Source organism: Pagrus major, chromosome 2 (genome assembly GCF_040436345.1).
Source record: "Pagrus major chromosome 2, Pma_NU_1.0".
Taxonomy (NCBI): Eukaryota; Metazoa; Chordata; class Actinopteri; order Spariformes; family Sparidae; genus Pagrus; species Pagrus major.
In genome coordinates this window covers 1,201,621-1,221,620 of record NC_133216.1, presented here as the reverse complement: position 1 = coordinate 1,221,620, position 20,000 = coordinate 1,201,621, and the positions used below count along the sequence as shown (strand labels likewise).

The following is a 20,000-nucleotide window of genomic DNA, read 5'->3' as shown; positions in this document are numbered from 1 at the left end:
ACATTAATTTAACGATGTCTGTTAGCGTCTGATGAGTTCATCCAGTAACTTCAGGAGAAAAACAAACTGATGTCTGATTTTAACTGAAGCAGTCTGAATACAAACAGTTCAGTCACTTTGTGTCCTTTTGCAATAATCTGCTCGGTTTCTTCTGCTTTTTTTAAAAAAAGTGGAACATTAACCTCAAAATGAAACAACAGACAGAAATATAACTCAAGACTCAAATAAAACGTTTGTCAAAAATAATATCAAAGCATCGATTCATACAAACTGAGTATCTGAAGAGTCGACACACTGACCACAGATCTCCAGCTGCTCCTCAGGCCTGACTTTATTTATCTTTAATAAAAACGTCCTCATTGTTTTGTCAGAATCGTGACGTCACACGTCAGGACTCAAAGTTTAAGACACAATGATTTAGACATGAAACAGGAGCCTGTGTGACCGCTAGTGATCATCTCCACTCTCGATCAATCTGTTGATTATTTTCTCAGTTAATCGATTAGTTGTGTTTCGTCCTCTAACGTCTCGTCAAACATCTTCAGTTTACCGTCAGAGGAGGAAAGAAACCAGAAAATATTCACATTTAACAAACTGAAATAATAAACACAAGTCACACCAACAATAACAGATTAAAAACTAATTACAGACACAAAACACAGGGAGCCCTTCAGTGTCTCTGTTCACCAGTCAGACGGTGGCGGACCCCGCCGCTCTGTCTGTAGCCCAAATACTTTACTCAAGTACAGCAGTATTTACAGCAGTACTTGAGTAAAATGTGCTCAGTTACATCCCATCACTGCGTTTTAGAAGTTGATCTGCAAAGTTTGGAAGAAATCGATAGTGAAAAAGTTTTGTGTTGATGATTCATCTGACGTTCGGTCTGTCGGTGGGTGAATCAGAGCCTGATCTGCTGTTGTGGGTCGGTGCTACATAAATAAAACTGACCTGACTTGATTAATTCATTGTTTTAATCGTAGTTGCATTAATTAATTCAGCTGACATGTTTGTCCAAAGCCGCTTCATTTAATCTGAAGTCACCACAGAAACCGTGAACAGAATCAGAACCAGAATCACTTTTATTGGCAAGTAAGTTTACACATAGGAGGACTGTGCTGCGGGCTGCAGGTGTGAAACAACAAGCACGACTAAAGAAACTATAAAGACACAATAAAAACTATATAAATATAAAGAACGTGAGGAGCGATGGAGGTTTTCTGACCTCAGTTTTCTGTGATGTTGCAACTGGAGCTGATTAAATCAATCAATCAGTTTTTCTCAGAAGTGATGACGCTCTGCTGTCAGAGCTGTGAGATGAATAAAGTCCTGCGGTTTATACATTTCTGTTTGTGCCGAACATGTCGTGTTATAATTAGATTATTTGTTTTTCCATGCAAATGATTTGTGTTTCTGCTACAGAGTCATTTCCCTGCGACCCGACCACAACTCTGTCCTCCTCTTCTCTCGTATCATGACTCAGTCTGCAGATATTCACTCTGTTTTCTTCTTCAATGGAAACTTTAAACCAAACGTCTCCTTTTTATAATCAAACAGTTGAATTCTTAAACTTTGGCCCAAATACAAAAGAATTCATCCTTCAGATTCGAGACGAGGAACCTTTATTTCAGATCAAACTCCATGTTTGATTCAAACTCACACAGAAAGAAGGGACGTGCAACTTTGACACCAACCAGCAGCAGGTTAACTGACAAACCACAGACAGGAAACCAAAATATCTGAACGGTTTCCAGGAAATCAAAAATATAAGATGTTAATCTCAGATCTGACACGTTAATCAGACATCTGTAGAGGTGCTGCTCGGTGGAGTTTGAACCAGGCTAGCCGTATCCAGACTTTATGCTAAGCTAAGCTAACCGGCTGCTGACTGTAGCTTCATATTTACATTTCATAAACATAAGATCCATCAGTATATTCTCAAAATGTCAAACTACTCTTATATCAATAAATATAAATAACTGATAAATACTTACTATACGCACCGAGTCATTTTCTTCTGTTCAGATTCTGCAGTCTCACCTGCAGTTAACGATCTTTATAAAGAAAAAAGACAAGGTATCAAAAAAATCATATTATTGGCCAATTCATGTCTAAAGCATGACAATGTGTATTAAGAGTATTATAATTTATTGAAACTTATTTATTCCTTAACTTCTTAAATGAAAAATATCTACTCTTCATCTTAACTTAAACGATACGATACAAAACGACACAATATGATACAATACGATACAAAACGATACAAAATGATACAATACGATACAAAACGATACAAAACGACACAATATGATACGATACGACACAATACGATACGATACAAAATGATACATGATAAACAGTGAACAGACGAAGCTGTTGATGTTTCAGATGTGATTTGACGGCACCAGAAGACGTCGTCGTTCTTGTCTGGTGTCAGTGTTCAACAGAACTGTGCTGCCAAATATGAACACGTATGAATTAAAGCAGTGGGTCGAGGTCCGACCCGTGTGGTGTCCCACATTTAAATCTTTCTCTCTACAGATTTAAAACTACTGCAGCTCCTGTTTTTAACATATTTACACTCAAAACAAGAAACTCTGACCTCAGCTGACCGACCCGAACACTGAACCATGGGGAAACATTTACATCTCACGTCCACACAGTTTGGTTAACAAATTACTTGGAAATGTTGCCATCCAATAATCTTTACAATCTATAATTATGTTTCCTCAAAACATTCATACTGATCTCTCTGAAATCATTGCATCACTTCCTGTATCAGGTCCTCTGCAGGAGGCTGAAAGCAGAAGTTGTTTTCTGCTGCTGATCAGCATCTCGTCCTTCTTCATAATCCAGAGTGCCAACCAACCGAAAGTATGAGTCAACTTCAGAAACACAGGAGACACTCAGCAGAAACACGATGTCCAGTTCTGTAAAACGCCTAAAAACAGCCTGTTTTCAGTTTTGTGATGATGAATTTTCCAGCTCATCCGACAGTTTATTCAGCTGAAGAAGGAGAATCTCAACACCAACGTACACGTTACCCTCCCCGATGGTTTCAGGGTCATAATGAATAAATCATTAAATAAATAATCAGCTTTTAGATAAGCTGCTGTGCAGATATTCAGATAAATACTGAACTTAAACGAGACAATAAAGTCTGCAGGTTTGCACCAGTTCTGTTTTTCATCACGTTTCTTGAAGTATTTTGTTTCTTCGTTGACTAAAGAGGCCACGAGGTTTGTTTTATATACAACAATATAATCATATAACAGTTCAGGTGTTCAAAGGTGTGAAGGCAGATAAGATGCTTTTAATAAAAGTTGCTGGATGTGTTCGCATAATTAATTAAAACAATTTCTGTATATATTTTTCAATTACTGTAATTTTTTATGTTTAAAGTAAACCAGCTCAAATCACACAGTCCGACCCAGAACCACACAGTCAGGCAGAACTGGCAACAGAACCAGTTGAATGGACTTATGTTTGTCACTACTCTTGTTTTGTTTCTGGGGACTTTAATTTAACGTTGTTGGTTTAAGAATGAAGCTCATCTCCATCTTTGTAGCTCCAGCAGAGGACGATGACGTCCAGTGCAGGAAAATATAATCTTCATAATGATGATGTCATTCGTGTATAATCAGCTGAAACTAATGTCTCGTTTCCACCAACATTAGCGGGTCAACACGGGTTTTTAAACGCGGGTCGACCCACTAAACGTCTCTACTGCAGAGTCAACTGACCCAGGTGTAAATGTTGAGTGTACACGTTCCCATTGAACACAAAAGTCTGATCTCAGCAGGTTTAAGTGTTCATCGTTGTGTTGTTCTGACCTGAGAATGAGTCTTCAGCAGATCCTCTCACACACAGTCCACCATGTTCCTACAGGAGCCCAGAAGGGACAAACCAAACACCGACTCCAGCAGCCAACGTACGGTTCATTATCAGTAACCTCGCCACTAAATCCTTCACACTGGACCTTTACGTTCTGGGGTGTTTAATGCCTTTTTAATCCGTGGACGTTGGACCTTCACTCCTCGGCCACCAGGACTTTTAAGAGTCTGCAGTTAGTTGGAAACTGGCCCTTCTCTGTTTATTCTGCAGTTGTTTCATGACAGAGTGTTGATATACGGACACGTTGAGCTGGGAGGGATTTCTGGAAGTTGTTTGAACCACAGATGTTTCATGTGAAATAATAAGGTCAACATAAACACAGGAAGTGAGACCCTGACGACCCGAGACCGGACCGTTTCTCTAAGATATTAACGTGACATGAAGAAGAAGCCTGAATGTGATCGCTATACTGTTTAGAAGTTGTTTGATTTGAACTTGTGTGCGGATCGACTCATGAAGCGTCAGCTGGCTTCTACAGAAGTCCGAGACCGGGTCGGGTCGAGAGGAGGGCTAAAAATAACTGAAGGAGGACAGTAAAACAAACGGTGGTCCGGTGTCGTCCTCCCTCGGCGCTGACTCCATGTCCTGTTTTTACAAGAGTGGATGAAGGAGGACCAGAGTGTGTGTTGGACCGGGATGAATCAGTGGTACAAGGGAAGTGTGTGTGTGTGTGTGTGTGTGAACAGGAGATCAAGACGGTCTTCATTTGTTCATGGACTTCAGTGTAAACAGAGCGCTTCATGAACATAAAAGGCTTCAGTGGCGATCAGAACAGATGGAAGCTGCTTCTGTGACTCCCCTGTTGATATTTAAATGATGAAGGAGTTTCTGGTAACCCCACATCACCAGACTCCCTTAACAAATGTGTCAGTTTAGTGAGTTGTTGAGTTGGAGACACTTTATAAACTGTGTGAAACTCTGTCTCTGACTGATTCTGACTTATTTGTTCCTTCTTGTGAATTCAGCAAATGTTCTACATGAACTTCTTTCTGTCTTTGAGTAGAAACATGGAGTCTGTTTGTCCCACTGATGTTTATTTACATACAGACATCTGATCACAGGTGGTCTCTCAGGACGGATGTTGATTCAGGGTCTGAATGTGACGAGGTACATTCATATTTCTGTTTCCTGTGACTGCAGCAGGATATTTAAGAGGCAGGAAAGAGAAAGACATCAGAGTTAAAATGATTAGTTTCACACAGAAAACAAACCCTGGTCTCCATCTATCCCGTCTCCATCCACACACACTCTTTATACGACGCCATCTGACTTCCTCCTTTGCTGCTGTAACAATCACTCCAGCCACTAGAGGTCGCCGCCTCACAATAAGCAGCTCGATCTGTGTGGCTGCAGTGCTGCACGTCATCATGATGTTCACGTCGTGTTGTTTGTGTGTTTCCAGGGATGGATCACCTCAACTCCACCCACCTCCCCACCAACCAATCAGACTACAGCAGCGTCTTCACCAACCATGTCCTGCCGCCGCTCTACTTCATGATCTTCGTCTTCGGGTTGTTTCTGAACGGCCTGGCCGCCTGGATCTTCTTCAGAGTGCCCAGCGACTCGGGGCTGGTGGTGTACCTGAAGAACATGGTGGTGGCCGACCTCCTCATGCTCTGCACCTTCCCCTTCAGGCTGGCGGCTCAGCTGGGCCTCGGCGGCTGGCGCCTCCACGTGATCATGTGCCGCTACACGGCCGTGCTCTTCTACTCCTCCATGTACGTTGGGATCCTCATCATGGGCCTCATCAGCCTCGAGCGCTACGTCAGGATCGTCCGACACACCTCCTCCTCCTCCACCACCTCCGCCTACAGGTCCCGGATGGGTGGGGCGGGCGTGCTGCACCTCCTGCAGAGTGTCAGCTTCGCCCGGGTGCTGGCCTTCCTCATCTGGAGCCTCCTCCTCCTCAGCGTGCTGCCCAACGTCCTGCTGACCAGCCGGCCGGCAAATGAAGGGAACGCTCGTCGCTGCATGCAGCTGAAGACGGAGCTGGGCGCTCAGTGGCACCGGGTCTCCACCTTCTTCAGCGTCAGCCTGTTCTGGCTGACCCTGCTGGTCCTCGCCTTCTGCTACACCTCCATCGCCTGCCGGGTCTACCAGTCCTACCGCCGCGTGAACCGCAACAACAGCGACGTCCGGCGTAAGTCGAACCGCAGCATCTTCAGCATCCTGGCGGTGTTCTTCGTCTGCTTCGTGCCGTACCACGTGTGCCGCGTGCCGTACACGATGAGCCAGACGTCGCCGTCTGACTTCAGCCAGCACGCCCACTTCCTGCTGTTCCAGCTGAAGGCAGGGACGCTCTTCCTGTCGGCGCTCAACGTCTGCCTCGACCCCATCATCTACTTCCTGATGTGCCGGACCTTCAGAGAGTCTCTGCTGAGGAAACTGTCGGGAAGAGACGGGCGGAGATCCCTGACCACGGCCCAGAGTCTGAGCAACATCTAGGAGAGGAGGCGAGGGCAGAGGAGGCGAGGAGAGGAGTCACGTGAGGACAAAATACCGATCCACACCCGGACTTTAACCTCGGCGTAGAGTCGTGTGTGATTCTTGTAGGAAAAATGAATCAAGTATAAGTTGAATGATCCATCTGCTGGAAGAGAACAATTTAATCTGTATTTTGATTTTAACATCCATTTCTTCTGTTTGTGATCATCATCATGTTATAATGTGAAATTTTAAATCTGATATGAATGTTTATAGAAGCAGAATGATGTGTATATATATCACGTAGGATTATCACAGTTTCTTTTATTTATTGTTAAAGATCTTCAGGAAAGGAAAAGAAGGGAACAAAGAGAAGAAGAGGGCAGGAAGTGGTGATGCGGAAGTGAAAGTGGACGGTGATGACTGGGCATCAAACCTGCGACACCAGCCTCAGCTGCTGTGTTTGTGTCTCTGAAGTTATCACGTAACTGTTGGACAGCTTTTCAGTGAAATCAGCTGATTTGGTTTTCGAGGTCACACGAGTCACTCTGATGCTTTAAATCATCTCAGAACTGAAGCGCTGACCACAACCTGCAGGACTGATGTGGTCTGAGGACAGACTGTGTGACTGTGTGACGGTGTCGGTAATTAAAATCATGTCCTGTGTGTCGTTTTGTTCCTGAACTGGTCTGACTAATAATAAAATGACATATTAACAGTTGTTTAGTCGATATCAGGAGAATAAACTGTTTGTTTTATTCCAGACGTGTCTTCATTTATTGACTCTGTCATCACTGAAACTGACGCACTGCTGTTTAATGTGGAGTATAATCGTGTATGTACACTGACCCCTGGTGGCCACAGGAAGTTATTACACTCATGTTTCTGTGTAGTTTTCCAAAGTGACCACTAGAGGTCAGTGTACACAAACTATTACACACAGCAGCAGTCATACTGACAGTACTATATACAGTGTGTACACGGATAAGAAGGAACCGAGCTCATTAGAGCGCATACCTCCACTGAGGCCCAGCAGTGCTCTTTAACTGAATCAAGCCAGATCCAAAAACAAATAAAACATGTTTAAATGCACTAGATCCAGATTTTTATCAAGCTAAATATTAAAAGATCCTTTTATTATTCCCTGAGAAGTTCAAGAAAATGTCAAACAACATACTATTAATTTCTTCATCCGCACCAAAACTCAATGACACAACATCACCAGACTCCCTTAACAAATGTAGTGATTTAAAGAGTTGTTTCATGAGGAGAAACTTAACAAACTTTGTGAAACAGCTACAACAAATTCTGAATCATTGGTGCATCCTTGTAAATTCAGCATTAAATGTAATACATGAAGCCAACTATTAACCACAATTTCACCAGACTCCCTTAACAAATCAGCTAATTTTAGGAGTTGTTGAGTGGCGTAAAACTTTATAACGTAGTGAAACTCTGTCTCTGACAGATTCTGAATCATTGTCTCCTTCTTGTAAATTCAGCATTAAATGAAAACAGTAAGTTGTGTGTTTCCTTGTAGAAAGTGTCAGTTTGTGGCAGCATGGCTGCACCAGCCTGTCTGCTTCTGTGTCTAAAGTGCTAAAGTCTGACCTGCCAACATTCAGCAGCTGTTTGAACACACTGTTTACACTGATTTCACCATTTACACTCAATTTATGAAAGAAGAAACATTTTATTGACGCTAAACATGTCACATTTTACAGATACACTAAACAGTAACCAGTATAGGCGACTTCTTTGTCCCCAGACTCCCTTAACAAATGTGTCAGTTTAGTGAGTTGTTGAGTTGCAGACACTTTATAAACTGTGTGAAACTCTGTCTCTGACTGATTCTGACTTATTTGTTCCTTCTTGTGAATTCAGCAAATGTTCTACATGAACTTCTTTCTGTCTTTGAGTAGAAACATGGAGTCTGTTCGTCTCGGTGATGTTTTTTTGCACATATGAGCAGGATGTGACATCTGATCTGAGGACTGATGTTGATACAGGGTCTGAATTGCATAATATAACAACACCTCCTTGGTGGAGGTAAAAACACAGAGTCAGATGTCTTTACTTCACTGGTCAGGTGATTCATCTCTGTAATCACAATAATGGTAAAAAGAAATTAGTTTCAGACTTCGAGCCTTTTACTTGTCTGGAGGGAGAAACAGGAGTTGTTTCTAAAAATGAAACCTAGTTAAAGTTTCAGCTTGGAAACAAATACTGACTGACTGAACTCAGGCTGCAGGAGCTCAGTGGGTTTGTGTCGTATCGTCTGCATCAGCATGCAAAGCAGCACGATGATGATCACTGCTGCTGTGTTCCTCCTCTCAGCTCAGGAGGGAGAATCCCTGCATACAAACTTCCTCCATCAAACAGGAATGTTGTTCCTCAAACTCACTCACTCACACACACACACACACACACACACACACACACACACACACACACACACACACACACACACACACACACACACACACACACTTTTTCTTCTCTTTTTAACCTCCAACATTTACACACAGCTGACTGATAACCAGAATAAATACGTAGAGCTCAGTGTGTTCACATGTGGAGGATGTGGCGTCAGTGACCTACTTACACTTGTGTTGCGCTGTGTGAGAATCATCTGTGGTCCATAAAGGTATATTGCGTAAATATCAGCGTTTCATTTTGACCCTGCTGCATCACAGTCACATCTTCTTGTTGTTGGTTGTAGATCTGAGACGCGTCGCCTGCAGACGATTATCTCTCGGTTCTGTTCGTATCGGATGATTTACTCCTGGAACAATACAGAAACAAACACTTTATTAATCTGAGACCGACAAATTATTTCCACGATCGAAACTTTTATTCAAGACAGAAATATTTTTCATTAATTTATTGAGCTTTTGTAAACAGAAAACACAATTTAACAGCTGGTTTATGAAACATTATAAGATATAAGAACATTTTGAATTGTTTTCTCATGTACAGTTAATATCAAAACATATTTTATAGAATTATTCTACTGTATTTTCATCATTGTCCGTCTATAAAGCAGCCGCTACGTGTGGCTGCTGTTTTGTGCCATGGAAACAGCTTTTTAGCCTCTTTTAGCTCCTAGTTTTGGTTCAGCATCTTTTGTTGAAGTCTGAGGATGAAGTAGCTGAGGACTTAAAACAAAAAAGAAATGTAAAATGGCTCCATGCAGCTCGTCCGGCGTAATCCAAGTCTGCAGAAGCCCCAAGGTCCCGAACTGATTTGAAAAGACGTTATTTACACCTCGGCCATCTTAAAAAATGTTGTAAATGACGTCTTTTCGGGTCAGTTTGTGATCTCGGGCCTCAAGTCTCCAGTTTACTGTGAAGCTCCAGAAATGTTCTGTGGACGACGAGACTTCACCTGACTTTCATCAGCATGGAGGGAGGAGATGATGACTCCATAAATCTGCTTAGAAATCCTCAAAACAGACGCTCCTCACATGTGCAGAACTTGCCTTAGAAACATCATGTTTTTAAGCTTTCTTCAGTATCACAGTGATCCAGTGATGTTGTCTGTACATCCACAGGTTCACTGCAAACAGGAAGTGCTAACAGCTGATTCAGCAAAGTTTTAATGGAGGTTTGGAGTCATTTTTCTTGTTTTTTGGTTGTTTTTTCCGTTTTAAATCATCTCCAGCTGCTTCAGGTGTTCAGCAGAACGCTGCAACTCTGTTTTACTGTGAAGCTCCAGAAATGTTCTGTGGACGACGACACTTCACCTGACTTTATATCATCAGGAGGAGATGATGGCTGAGCCTGACTTTATATCATCAGGAGGAGATGATGGCTGAGCCTGACTTTCATCAGCATGGAGGGAGGATATTTACATTTTTTGGGTGAGCTGGTTCTTGGAAGAGGAAAAGAGACAGACATCCTCATCACAATCATCTGTATGTGACGGACAGTAACCACAGCTCAGTCACCACATCACTCCTCCCCCTCCACCTCCCGTCAGTCGATGTTGAGCTCTGCAGAAGGAAGTCAGACAGTTTTTCCTATCAGAGACACACAGACGCACACAGACACACAGACAGGTGAGCGCTGCAGGTGACTCTGCACTTTATACTCTTACTGAACTAATGTGTGTTATATCTGTTACATATATGAGCTGCTGAATGTAATCTGATTACAGATATATTCACATACATGAGAGTCTTTACTGTATTTTTTGTTTGTTAACTGATCTGAGAAGTCTGTTTACCTGCTGTGCTAACAGACGTTAGCAGAGACAGAATAAGTATTTAGATCATTTATAAAACAATCTATTAAAAGTTAAAGTCCTGCGTCAAAATCTGTAACTGCTGCTGTCGCTTCTCTTTCAGCTGTAACTGCTTCCTGTATGCAGACGGACGATGTTTCAAACATCGTCTGAAACTTAAAGAATTGTTAGTTTGGGTTCGACTCTGATAGAAACATGGGTGTCAACCAGTCCTCCTCCGTCTCCAACCAGACCAACTTGACTGTGTGTGTTCAGGTGGACACCTCGGCTCAGGTCTTCTTCATGGTCTACTACAGCCTGGTGTTCCTGGTGAGTCTCAGATATTCAGATTTAAACATTTTCTTAACTCCAACTCTCAAATCAAATCCTGTAAACTTCCTCTGCAGGTTGGTTTGTTCCTCAACGGCTTCACCCTGAAGGTTTACTTCTGCCGAGCTCAGCAGCAGGCGTCCAGCAGCGTCACCATCTACCTGAAGAACATGGCGGCCGCCGACTTCTTCATCAGCCTCTGTCTCCCCATCCGGATCGCCCACTACGCCGACAGCTCCATCATCGTCAGCCGCATCTACTGCAACTTCGGAGCCTCGGCCTTCTACCTGAACATGTACGCCAGCATCCTGTTCATGGGTTACATCGCAGGCAACAGGTAGGACGGCGAGCATTTCTGCACTTCCTGTTCCCTCATCTTAAATACGACACATTAGAATGAATGTATTTTGTTTATAGTTTGTTTACAGCCTTACGTTAACTTTAATTTACGCTTTATTTTGAGATATTTTCTGCAATAATCCAAAATCCAATTAAAAAATCTCCAAGTTTCTGTGTGGAGGGTGCTAACGGCGATGCTAACGTCTGGGTTAGTCTCTGAAACAGTCGTCTTTGCAGCACTGAAATAAGTCAGTGGCTCGACTCTGTCTAACTCCAGATAATCCAAAAAAAAAAAAAAAAAGGCAAGGAGCAACAAAAACACGCCCACCTAGCTGGAAGATACCAAGGTGGGTAAGGCTAACAAGCTAGCTGCGTTCACACATTAAGAGAAGAGTTTCCGTGAGTTTGATCTCGGTATCATTTTTGTTTTTTTGTTATTCTCACGTGAGTTTTGACGGCAGGTTCAGAATATCTTCCTGTACATCAGCTGCGAGATAGCATGCGACAACACTGAGGTCGCGTGTCCGTGTTCGTGTTTAAGTTTAGCTTGTGACCAGAGATGCTAACAGAGTCGCTCATTAATCCAAGACACTGCCGTCTGTCCCTCCCCTCCCGTCTGTCAGTCCAGTTAACCACACAGAAAAACATAATGTGTCTGATATTTGCATTACAAACTCTCCAAAAGGCATCAACACCACAAACACGGTCGAGATGTAAAGATCAGCAGCTGGAATTAGCTGCTGGCAGTCACTCAAATAGGCCACGCCCCTAATGATGCATAACTTGATACGCCTTGATATAATTTAAATGAGTTGTGATGAAGAGATGGATTAACCAGCTGGTTTGATGTCAGTGAAGAGGAGGCTTTCGTGAACCATGAGAGGAAAAGTTCAACATTTTGGGACTTTTTAGAAAATACTTTGAGTTGAGATCAGATCGATTTTCAGACCGAAACCACACTCACACATTCACACCTCACTAATATCAGTGTGTCTGCACGGTGTCTGGCTTCTGTTCAAAGTGCTGAGGTGGGCGTTTGTCGTCACTATGAGTCATTTCATGGGTTTTTAAAAAAATAAGTGTTATAATTTGTAAAATGTAGGTTAGCACTGCTGAGTCAGAGTACCACTGAACTTCTGCAGCATTTCACTGAAACGACGCTGGTTGGTTGACTTTGTTGGTGGACCACTTCCTGATAGTCACACTTTGAATTCCTGAAAGTCAGATGCACCTGTGATGTGTTCGTCACAATGTGTTTGCATATAAAGAGGAAACTTTGGAGGACGCAGCGAGGAGAACATCTGAGTCCAGACTTCAGACAGGTGACGAGTTAGATCAGGTCCTGCAGCAGAGAACTGGTCACAGAAACGTGAGGAGATGAAAACACAGTGACGAGATAACAAACCTCAGACTGTCAGATGTCCAAACACAGAAACAGACGAGGATGTGGTGAGCTGCAGGCTCAGATGAAGCTGCTGTGGAGGTTCAGAGTTCCGCCTCGGGATTTTCTTCAAAAATGAAAATCATGTAAAAACTTCTATTAAATTCCTGCTGTAATCCAAATAGTATTTTAATTATGATACTTTGAAGTGTCCTGTTTGCACAGTGTGTTCCTGGTTAATGAACGTTTGAAGGTTTGGAGTAAATTTCTCAATAAATAAATTAATAGGCCTTTAAATTCACCACAAACAACATTAAAAACAAATGTAGGCTTTCATTAATTAATTTAATACATTGATTATTTTGTTTTAATTTGCTTCTGTATTGATTTATTTACTTTTCCATTTAGTTGAATTTATTAAAAGGTGCAGTATGTAAGAAGTGGCCAATTCATACTCCGCTCAAATAGGGGGCAGCACATCACCAGAGTAACAGCTAACTGCTGCTAGCTGCATCCATGACTGTAGCTACTGTGAGCTTGTTAGCTCAGTTAGCGGTGCAGCTTGCTGGGGAGTGTCAGGGGAGTGACAGGGGAGTACCAGGGGAGTGAGAGGGGAGTGACAGGGGAGTACCAGGGGAGTGACAGGGGAGTGACAGGGGAGTACCAGGGGAGTGACAGGGGAGTACCAGGGGAGTGACAGGGGAGTGTCAGGGGAGTACCAGGGGAGTGACAGGGGAGTGACAGGGGAGTACCAGGGGAGTGACAGGGGAGTACCAGGGGAGTGACAGGGGAGTGTCAGGGGAGTACCAGGGGAGTGACAGGGGAGTGACAGGGGAGTACCAGGGGAGTGACAGGGGAGTACCAGGGGAGTGACAGGGGAGTACCAGGGGAGTGACAGGGGAGTGTCAGGGGAGTACCAGGGGAGTGACAGGGGAGTGACAGGGGAGTACCAGGGGAGTGACAGGGGAGTACCAGGGGAGTGACAGGGGAGTGTCAGGGGAGTACCAGGGGAGTGTCAGGGGAGTGACAGGGGAGTGACAGGGGAGTGTCAGTGTTTACGCCTCCAGAACACAGGAGGTTTGCAGGCCTGGGTGCTAGCTGGTTAGCATGCTAACTTCAGTAGATCTCTCTTCAACACAACACATGGACGTCTTTCTACAACGTCAAACTTAACTCAACTTAAATTCTTACATATTGCCCCTTTAATGTATTCATCTTTAAATGAATGAGTTAATTCATGTATTATATTCTGGGTAGTTCACCACCGGCACACACTTTGAAGGACTTGTTTGATAATGGAGCAGAAAAGAGTAAAGAATTGTGAAATACATTTAAAAGGATGATAAATAAAAAAGGCAAATTAAATGTGAAAGTTAATAATTACAGAAGCAAATTAAAAGAGAGAAATCACATTTTACAAATTATTAAATGTGCACATTTATTTTGATATTTATGGTGTATTTAATGGCATATTAATGTATTTATCGAGCCTTTTATTTATTTATTTTCCTCCATATAAAAGGTCAGATCACCATGTCCTGAAGTCAGTGTTCCTGACTCAGAAACTGAACACGTCGCTGCGTATCTGTAGATGTTTTGATGTGAAGTCTGAACATGGCGAGCAGCTGCAGCAGCTGACTGAACAGATTAGTGCAGAGAGACGTATCAGATGTTCAGAGATATCTGAGTCACACTGCAGCGAGGACAATGTCATCGAGAAACAGGCTGCGAGTTCAAACACATTCAGTGATGGAGCAAATGTTAAAGTGTTATTAATGTAAATATCTAAACTAATATTTTAATCATTGAGCCCCTCGTCAGGATCAGAGCCCCTCGTCACGGCCTCTCTGGTGCTGGAGCTTCTCATGAAGTCAACAGCTGCTCCAGGATGTGAAACTGTAACCACAGCATGTAAAACAGCTATCAGCCATCAGCCACCAGTGCAGAGCTGCTGATCTGTCCACAGATTATATCAGTCTGACAGTCACAACTATTTCACAGCTGTGGTCCTCCTGACTTCCTCCTCAGATAAGCTTCATGTTGCTTCTATAGCAACATAACAGCAGCTTCTACGTGACCTCCTGGTTAACATCACAAACTTGAACACTACTTTCTTTAATGTCCATTTTTGTCTGTGGTTGAAAAAGTCAGGTGAAGTCTCGTAGTCCACAGAACATTTCTGCAGCTTCACAGTAAAACAGAGTTGCAGCCTGAAGCAGCTGGAGATGATTTAACACCGAAAAACAACCAAAAACACGAGGAAAGAAAAGGAATCCTCCAAAACTCCATTTAAACTTTGCAGAATCAGCTGTTAGCACTTCCTGTTTGCAGTGAACCTGTGGATGTACAGACAACTATCACTGGATCACTGTGATACTGAAGAAAACTTAAAAACATGATGTTTCTAAGGCAAGTTCTGCACATGTGAGGAGCGTCTTTTTTGAGGATTTCTTAGCAGATTCATAAAACATAAAAAACAAACAAAGAAAATAAATAAAATGGCTCCATACAGCTCGTCCAAGTCTCCAGCATCATGAACTGATTTGAAAAGCCGTGCTGGTTGTGATTAACCTTCTGGTATCTGCCTCTCCTCCTCCAGGTATCTGAAGATCGTCCATCCTTTAGGAACTCACATCCTGCAGACGGCGCGAGCCGCCCACATCACCTCCACCGTGACCTGGGTCTTCCTGTTGGCCATAACGGGCACCTACATCACCCTGTCGCTCGTCACCCAGGGGGAGCCGACCTCCAGATCCAGCACGGTGAGCTGTGACGTCCTGCACAGTGAACAGCTCAGAGTCTTCTACAAGGTCATCCACACCTTCTCCGCCGCCATCTTCCTGCTCGTCCTCGTCTCCCTCATCTTCTTCTACCACAGCACCTCCCGCAGGCTGTCGCTGGCTCTGCAGAAGCAGCCCATGTCCTCGGGCTCCAAGAAGCTCACCAAGTCTCGCAGGAACATGCTGGTGCTGGTCAGCGTCTTCTGCGTCTGCTTCGTCCCGTACCACCTGGTCCGTCTCCCCTACGCCTTCCTGAAGCGGTGCACCTGGGGCCAGGCCTTCTTCTACCTGAAGGAGCTGACCATCATGGTGTCGGTGCTCAACGTCTGCCTCGACCCGCTCATCTACTTCATCTTCTGCAAGGCCTTCAGGATGCAGCTGAACCTGAGGAGGGTGTTCAGCACCACGCAGGTCACCGGGCAGCCAGACAAAACGGAGAGGAGGAGCAGCGACGGGCGGATGAGCACCATCAGGGTCAACAGGAAGACGTCGCTCAGCATGACCACAAAGCAGTTAAGCGTACTGTAGCTTTAAGTCCACAAGCACCAGCAGACTCATGTTGCTCAAAGACAACAGGCACACCTGGACACGTGTGGGAACACTGACACCTGCTGGTGACAAACAGAACAGCTCAAAGAATTCAGTCCTGCTGTCGGCTTCTAACGGACCTGTGGTTGGATTTATCTTGACTTCCTGTTGGGTTGAAGGTTTATAGTCACACACACACACACACATGAAACCACCACATTCAGTGTGTGACAACAACGATCCAGACATTCTGCTGTGTTCTGATCCCAGAGGAGGTCTTCAGAGGTTCTGACCCGATCTTCAAACTCGATCAGCTTATTTATTACATTACAAATTTATTGTAATCTGAACAGAAAGGCACCGACGCGTTCAAAAAAATACCTGGCAGGTGATTGGACGAACTAATCAGGCTGCAGTCTAACAGACTTGTGGTGTAATTCTTGCACTCTGGCGCCCTCGTGTGGCTGCAGGAGACTGACTCAGTTACTGCAGGTCTGAAGGTCTGAAGGTCTGCAGGTCTGAAGGTCTGCAGGTCTGCAGGTACGGAGGACTGAAGGTCTGAAAGTCTGAAGGTCTGCAGGTCTGCAGGTCTGAAGGTCTGCAGGTCTGCAGGTCTGAAGGTCTGCAGGTCTGCAGGTCTGAAGGTCTGCAGGTCTGCAGGTACGGAGGACTGAACCTGCCCAGAAAAATTAAATTAATGACTCAATAAATAAATTGAGATGCCATTCAAAGCACCATAAATAATAATAAAGACAAATGTAGGCATTAATGATTTACTTGTTATATGTTCTATATTATCTTTATTGTTTCATATTTATAATGTTTATATTCTCACTGCTTTCTTTCTTTTTTCTTATTTATTGTGACTTTTTACTTGATGCTTTCCTCTTTGTTGCTGTAATAATACATATTTCTCTGCTGTGGGGCTAATAAAGGATTATCGTAGTGTATCTTTAATACAACATCTTAATTTGCTTCTTTAATTATTTACTATTTTTTAAATTAATACCCTTATTGATTTATTTTTTGGTTAGTAAAGCTCACAACACATCTGAAGTAAGTAATATGTTTTGGGATTTATAACGAGGGGATGCAAACAAATTTAAAAATGAAAAATAAAAAGATCAAATTAAAATGAAAGATGTGAGGTGAACAAATACAGAAGGACATTTAAAAAAGAAACATTTAATTTTTAAATTTTAAATGTATTTATTGACTCATTTGAACAGTGCTGGTGATGTGATGGAGCCTGACGTGGACTAACGAGTAGTTTCACTGTTGGTTCGTCTGTAGATCACGTTCTGGATTCATTGATTAGTTGTTTGGTCGATAAAATGTCGAGAATATTCAGTTTTCCGTCATAATCACGTAAACAAACATCACACAGCTGTTTAAACATCAGCTGTCTGCTGGTTGTAGCGTTAACTGAACACTCAGGGAGGTGATTATTAATATCTGACTGGTCTGAGGACTGCAGCTCTGAAACACACTGAGGTCACTGAACTGTGTTTGAAATATAAAGTAGAGTTTTCTCTCTTTATCACAACATCTCAGTGTTTTTGGACACATTTTATCTCTCAGAAATCGGAGGCGTCTCTGAGCTGCAGCCTCACAAACACACAGCTTGAGAGAAGAGTCAGTATTTTAACCTTTTAGTTAAGTTATTTTAGTGTGTTGTTTCTATCTGTGCAACGCAAACGTTCGTGTGGAGAAGAAAATGATTGTTTCTAGCAACAACAGGAAGTTATATGTCTTTTTGGTTTCCACGGACGTCAGTGAAATATGTCAACAACTACATGACTGTGATGAAATGTGTTTATTTGTTGTTGGCACGGCGTCGTCAAGACGTTCAACCTCAAGAATTTTGCAACATAAAGAATGTAAAGTTTCAACATATTCATGGTTTTGCACAAACACATTGCCAGTGCTCTGGTGACTGGGTGGCCACAGCCGGCCAATCACAGCGTGACACAGGTGTGAATGTTTTATCGACGGTTTCACAAAGTTACAGAAATGTTGCGTAAACGTCTTCACAGCTGCGACTGTAAACACCAGGTTAGATGGGAACTCGTGTCTGATATCGTTAGAAAGTTCAGACTCCTGTGAATCAATTCATGGAAACCATTTCAGGACAAAAGAACATCAGGCAGCTACAATCAACAAACAAACAAACAAACAAACAAAAAATGGACAAACAGAGACGTTTTGGCAGCTCACCGATGAAGTCTTCTTATTCATAAATGTGCATTAGATCCATTTCAGTCACATATTTGGTCCAAAACTCTCAAAACTCCATTATTCATCAGTACCTGTGACCCTAAGATGGCCGCTGTTTGATTGACAGCTCATGTAACCAGTCAGGAGCTTCTATGCCCGCCCTAGAGCTTGCAACAACCAATGAGTGATCGTGTAGACCAGTGACCCACTTTCTCTCCTTCCTCCTCTCTCCTGAGCCAATTACAGGCCAGCCTCTGGATGATTGACACATCCTGTTGCCAATGAGATTTTAGATCTGGTAATATGTATTTTATTTGTTTAATTATGAAGGTTTGTAGAGTTTCATGTGTTTTGCTCTCTGTACAGGCTGTTTTTCCACCTCAGCACTTTATGTTTGGCTGTTTTATCGGCATGGAGTTCGTGTAATAAGGAAATAAAGATCTAAAATGAGTTTAATGCTCCTGTCACACTCTTCTCTTATCGATCTCGTATGTTTTTATATGCTTTTATTTGTCAAAAACTCCTTTTAATTAGTCCAAAATGCCGCTATCCCTCCATACAGGAGATCCTAAGATGGCCACCGATTGATTGACAGCTCATTTCACCAATTAGGAGCGTCTACGCCCGCTCTAGAGCCTGCAACAGCCAATGAGTGATCGTGTAGACAAGTGACCCACCCTCTCTACTTCCTCCTCCTACACACCAGCCTCTGGATGATTGACGCATCATGCAGCCAATGAGAAGCCAGATCCAGTAATATGTAAAACCTAAACTTGGAAATGATGTCAGTTCATGTAGTTTAATGTATTTTGCTCTTTGTACAGGCTGTTTGTCCTCCTCAGCTCGTTTTTGACTGTTTTATCTGCACAAAGTTAGTGTGAATAAGGAAATGAAGAACTATAATGAGGTTTTTTAGGTATTTTGAGGCGATATAAGGACATTTTTTACCAGGTTCACGAACATTTCATCATGAAAACACGTGTTAAGTGTTTATATTCAGTGATACTGTTATTACATTTAAACCTGGACCATGTCAGACTACATGAAGTGGTCCCAGTGTGTTTTATACCGGCTGATTTTCACATTGAAATATTCACATATTTTCACATTATAACTGTTACCTAGATCTCTATGTGAAGTGGACACCTTTGCTTTGACTCAAGCGTGACTCTTGGGGACTTTTACGCTGCGGGGCTCAGTGTTGAAGAGCTGCTTTAACCTTTTCCTGAGTTATATTTATCTTTAAACTCATCTCTCACTTCATCACACTGACTCACTGCTTTTCTCTTCATCCTCCCTCAGAAGTTTAAAAAATGTGAAATGTTCTGATAGTGCAGGCGTCGCTCGGTCGTCACCAGCGTGTCATGTCAGGTACTTTCAGTCAAACCTGGAAAGCCCTTTAACAGCTTCCTGTGTGTGTGTGTGTGTGTGTGTGTGTGTGTGTGTGTGTGTGTGTGTGTGTGCAGGGAGGCGTGGCCTGTGGTCACACTGACGACAGCGACACGCTGCTAACAGGCAGGAAAACACCTTCCATGTGTCAGAGCACACCATCTGCAGCAGCACGCCGGATCAAACGAGGAGACCTGAGGAGAACCTGGAGGCCCGGCCCGTCCTCGGGGATCCAACACGTGGTTTGAGGACCTGTAGGAGGACTGAACAGGTCCCCAGAGAGGCCCACACGGGAGGTAAGGGTTAGACAGGTTTATTTTTACAGACTGAGGTTAATAATCAGACATGATGATGCTTTTCTCTGTCAGAGAAGAATCAGATGTTTTCTCAAACAGGAGAGTTGAACACAGACGCTGTGACGAGCTGCAGTCAGTCAGCTCAGTCGTGTTCAGCTCAGTCGTGTTCTGCTCAGTCGTGTTCTGCTCAGTCGTGTTCAG

At 43.1% G+C, this 20,000-nt stretch overlaps 2 protein-coding genes across 2 annotated transcripts in view; both read left to right on the top strand.

The window, feature by feature from the left end:
* LOC141017217 (P2Y purinoceptor 14) overlaps positions 1 to 6,487 on the top strand; it is a 7,097-nt gene extending 610 nt beyond the window's left edge. The window contains exon 2 of the mRNA XM_073491868.1: positions 5,294 to 6,487. Coding sequence (XP_073347969.1) covers positions 5,296 to 6,336 — 1,041 coding nt within the window. The 5' untranslated portion in view covers positions 5,294 to 5,295 and the 3' untranslated portion in view covers positions 6,337 to 6,487. The remainder of the gene's footprint in view (positions 1 to 5,293) is intronic.
* Positions 6,488 to 10,755: 4,268 nt separating this feature from the next.
* LOC141011137 (P2Y purinoceptor 14-like) lies at positions 10,756 to 16,020 on the top strand. Its single transcript, XM_073484378.1, has 3 exons — positions 10,756 to 10,869; positions 10,947 to 11,206; positions 15,189 to 16,020. Exons 1-3 carry the CDS (start codon positions 10,756 to 10,758, stop codon positions 15,895 to 15,897), a joined length of 1,083 nt encoding a protein of 360 aa, XP_073340479.1. The 3' UTR covers positions 15,898 to 16,020.
* The last annotated feature ends 3,980 nt before the right edge of the window (positions 16,021 to 20,000 follow it).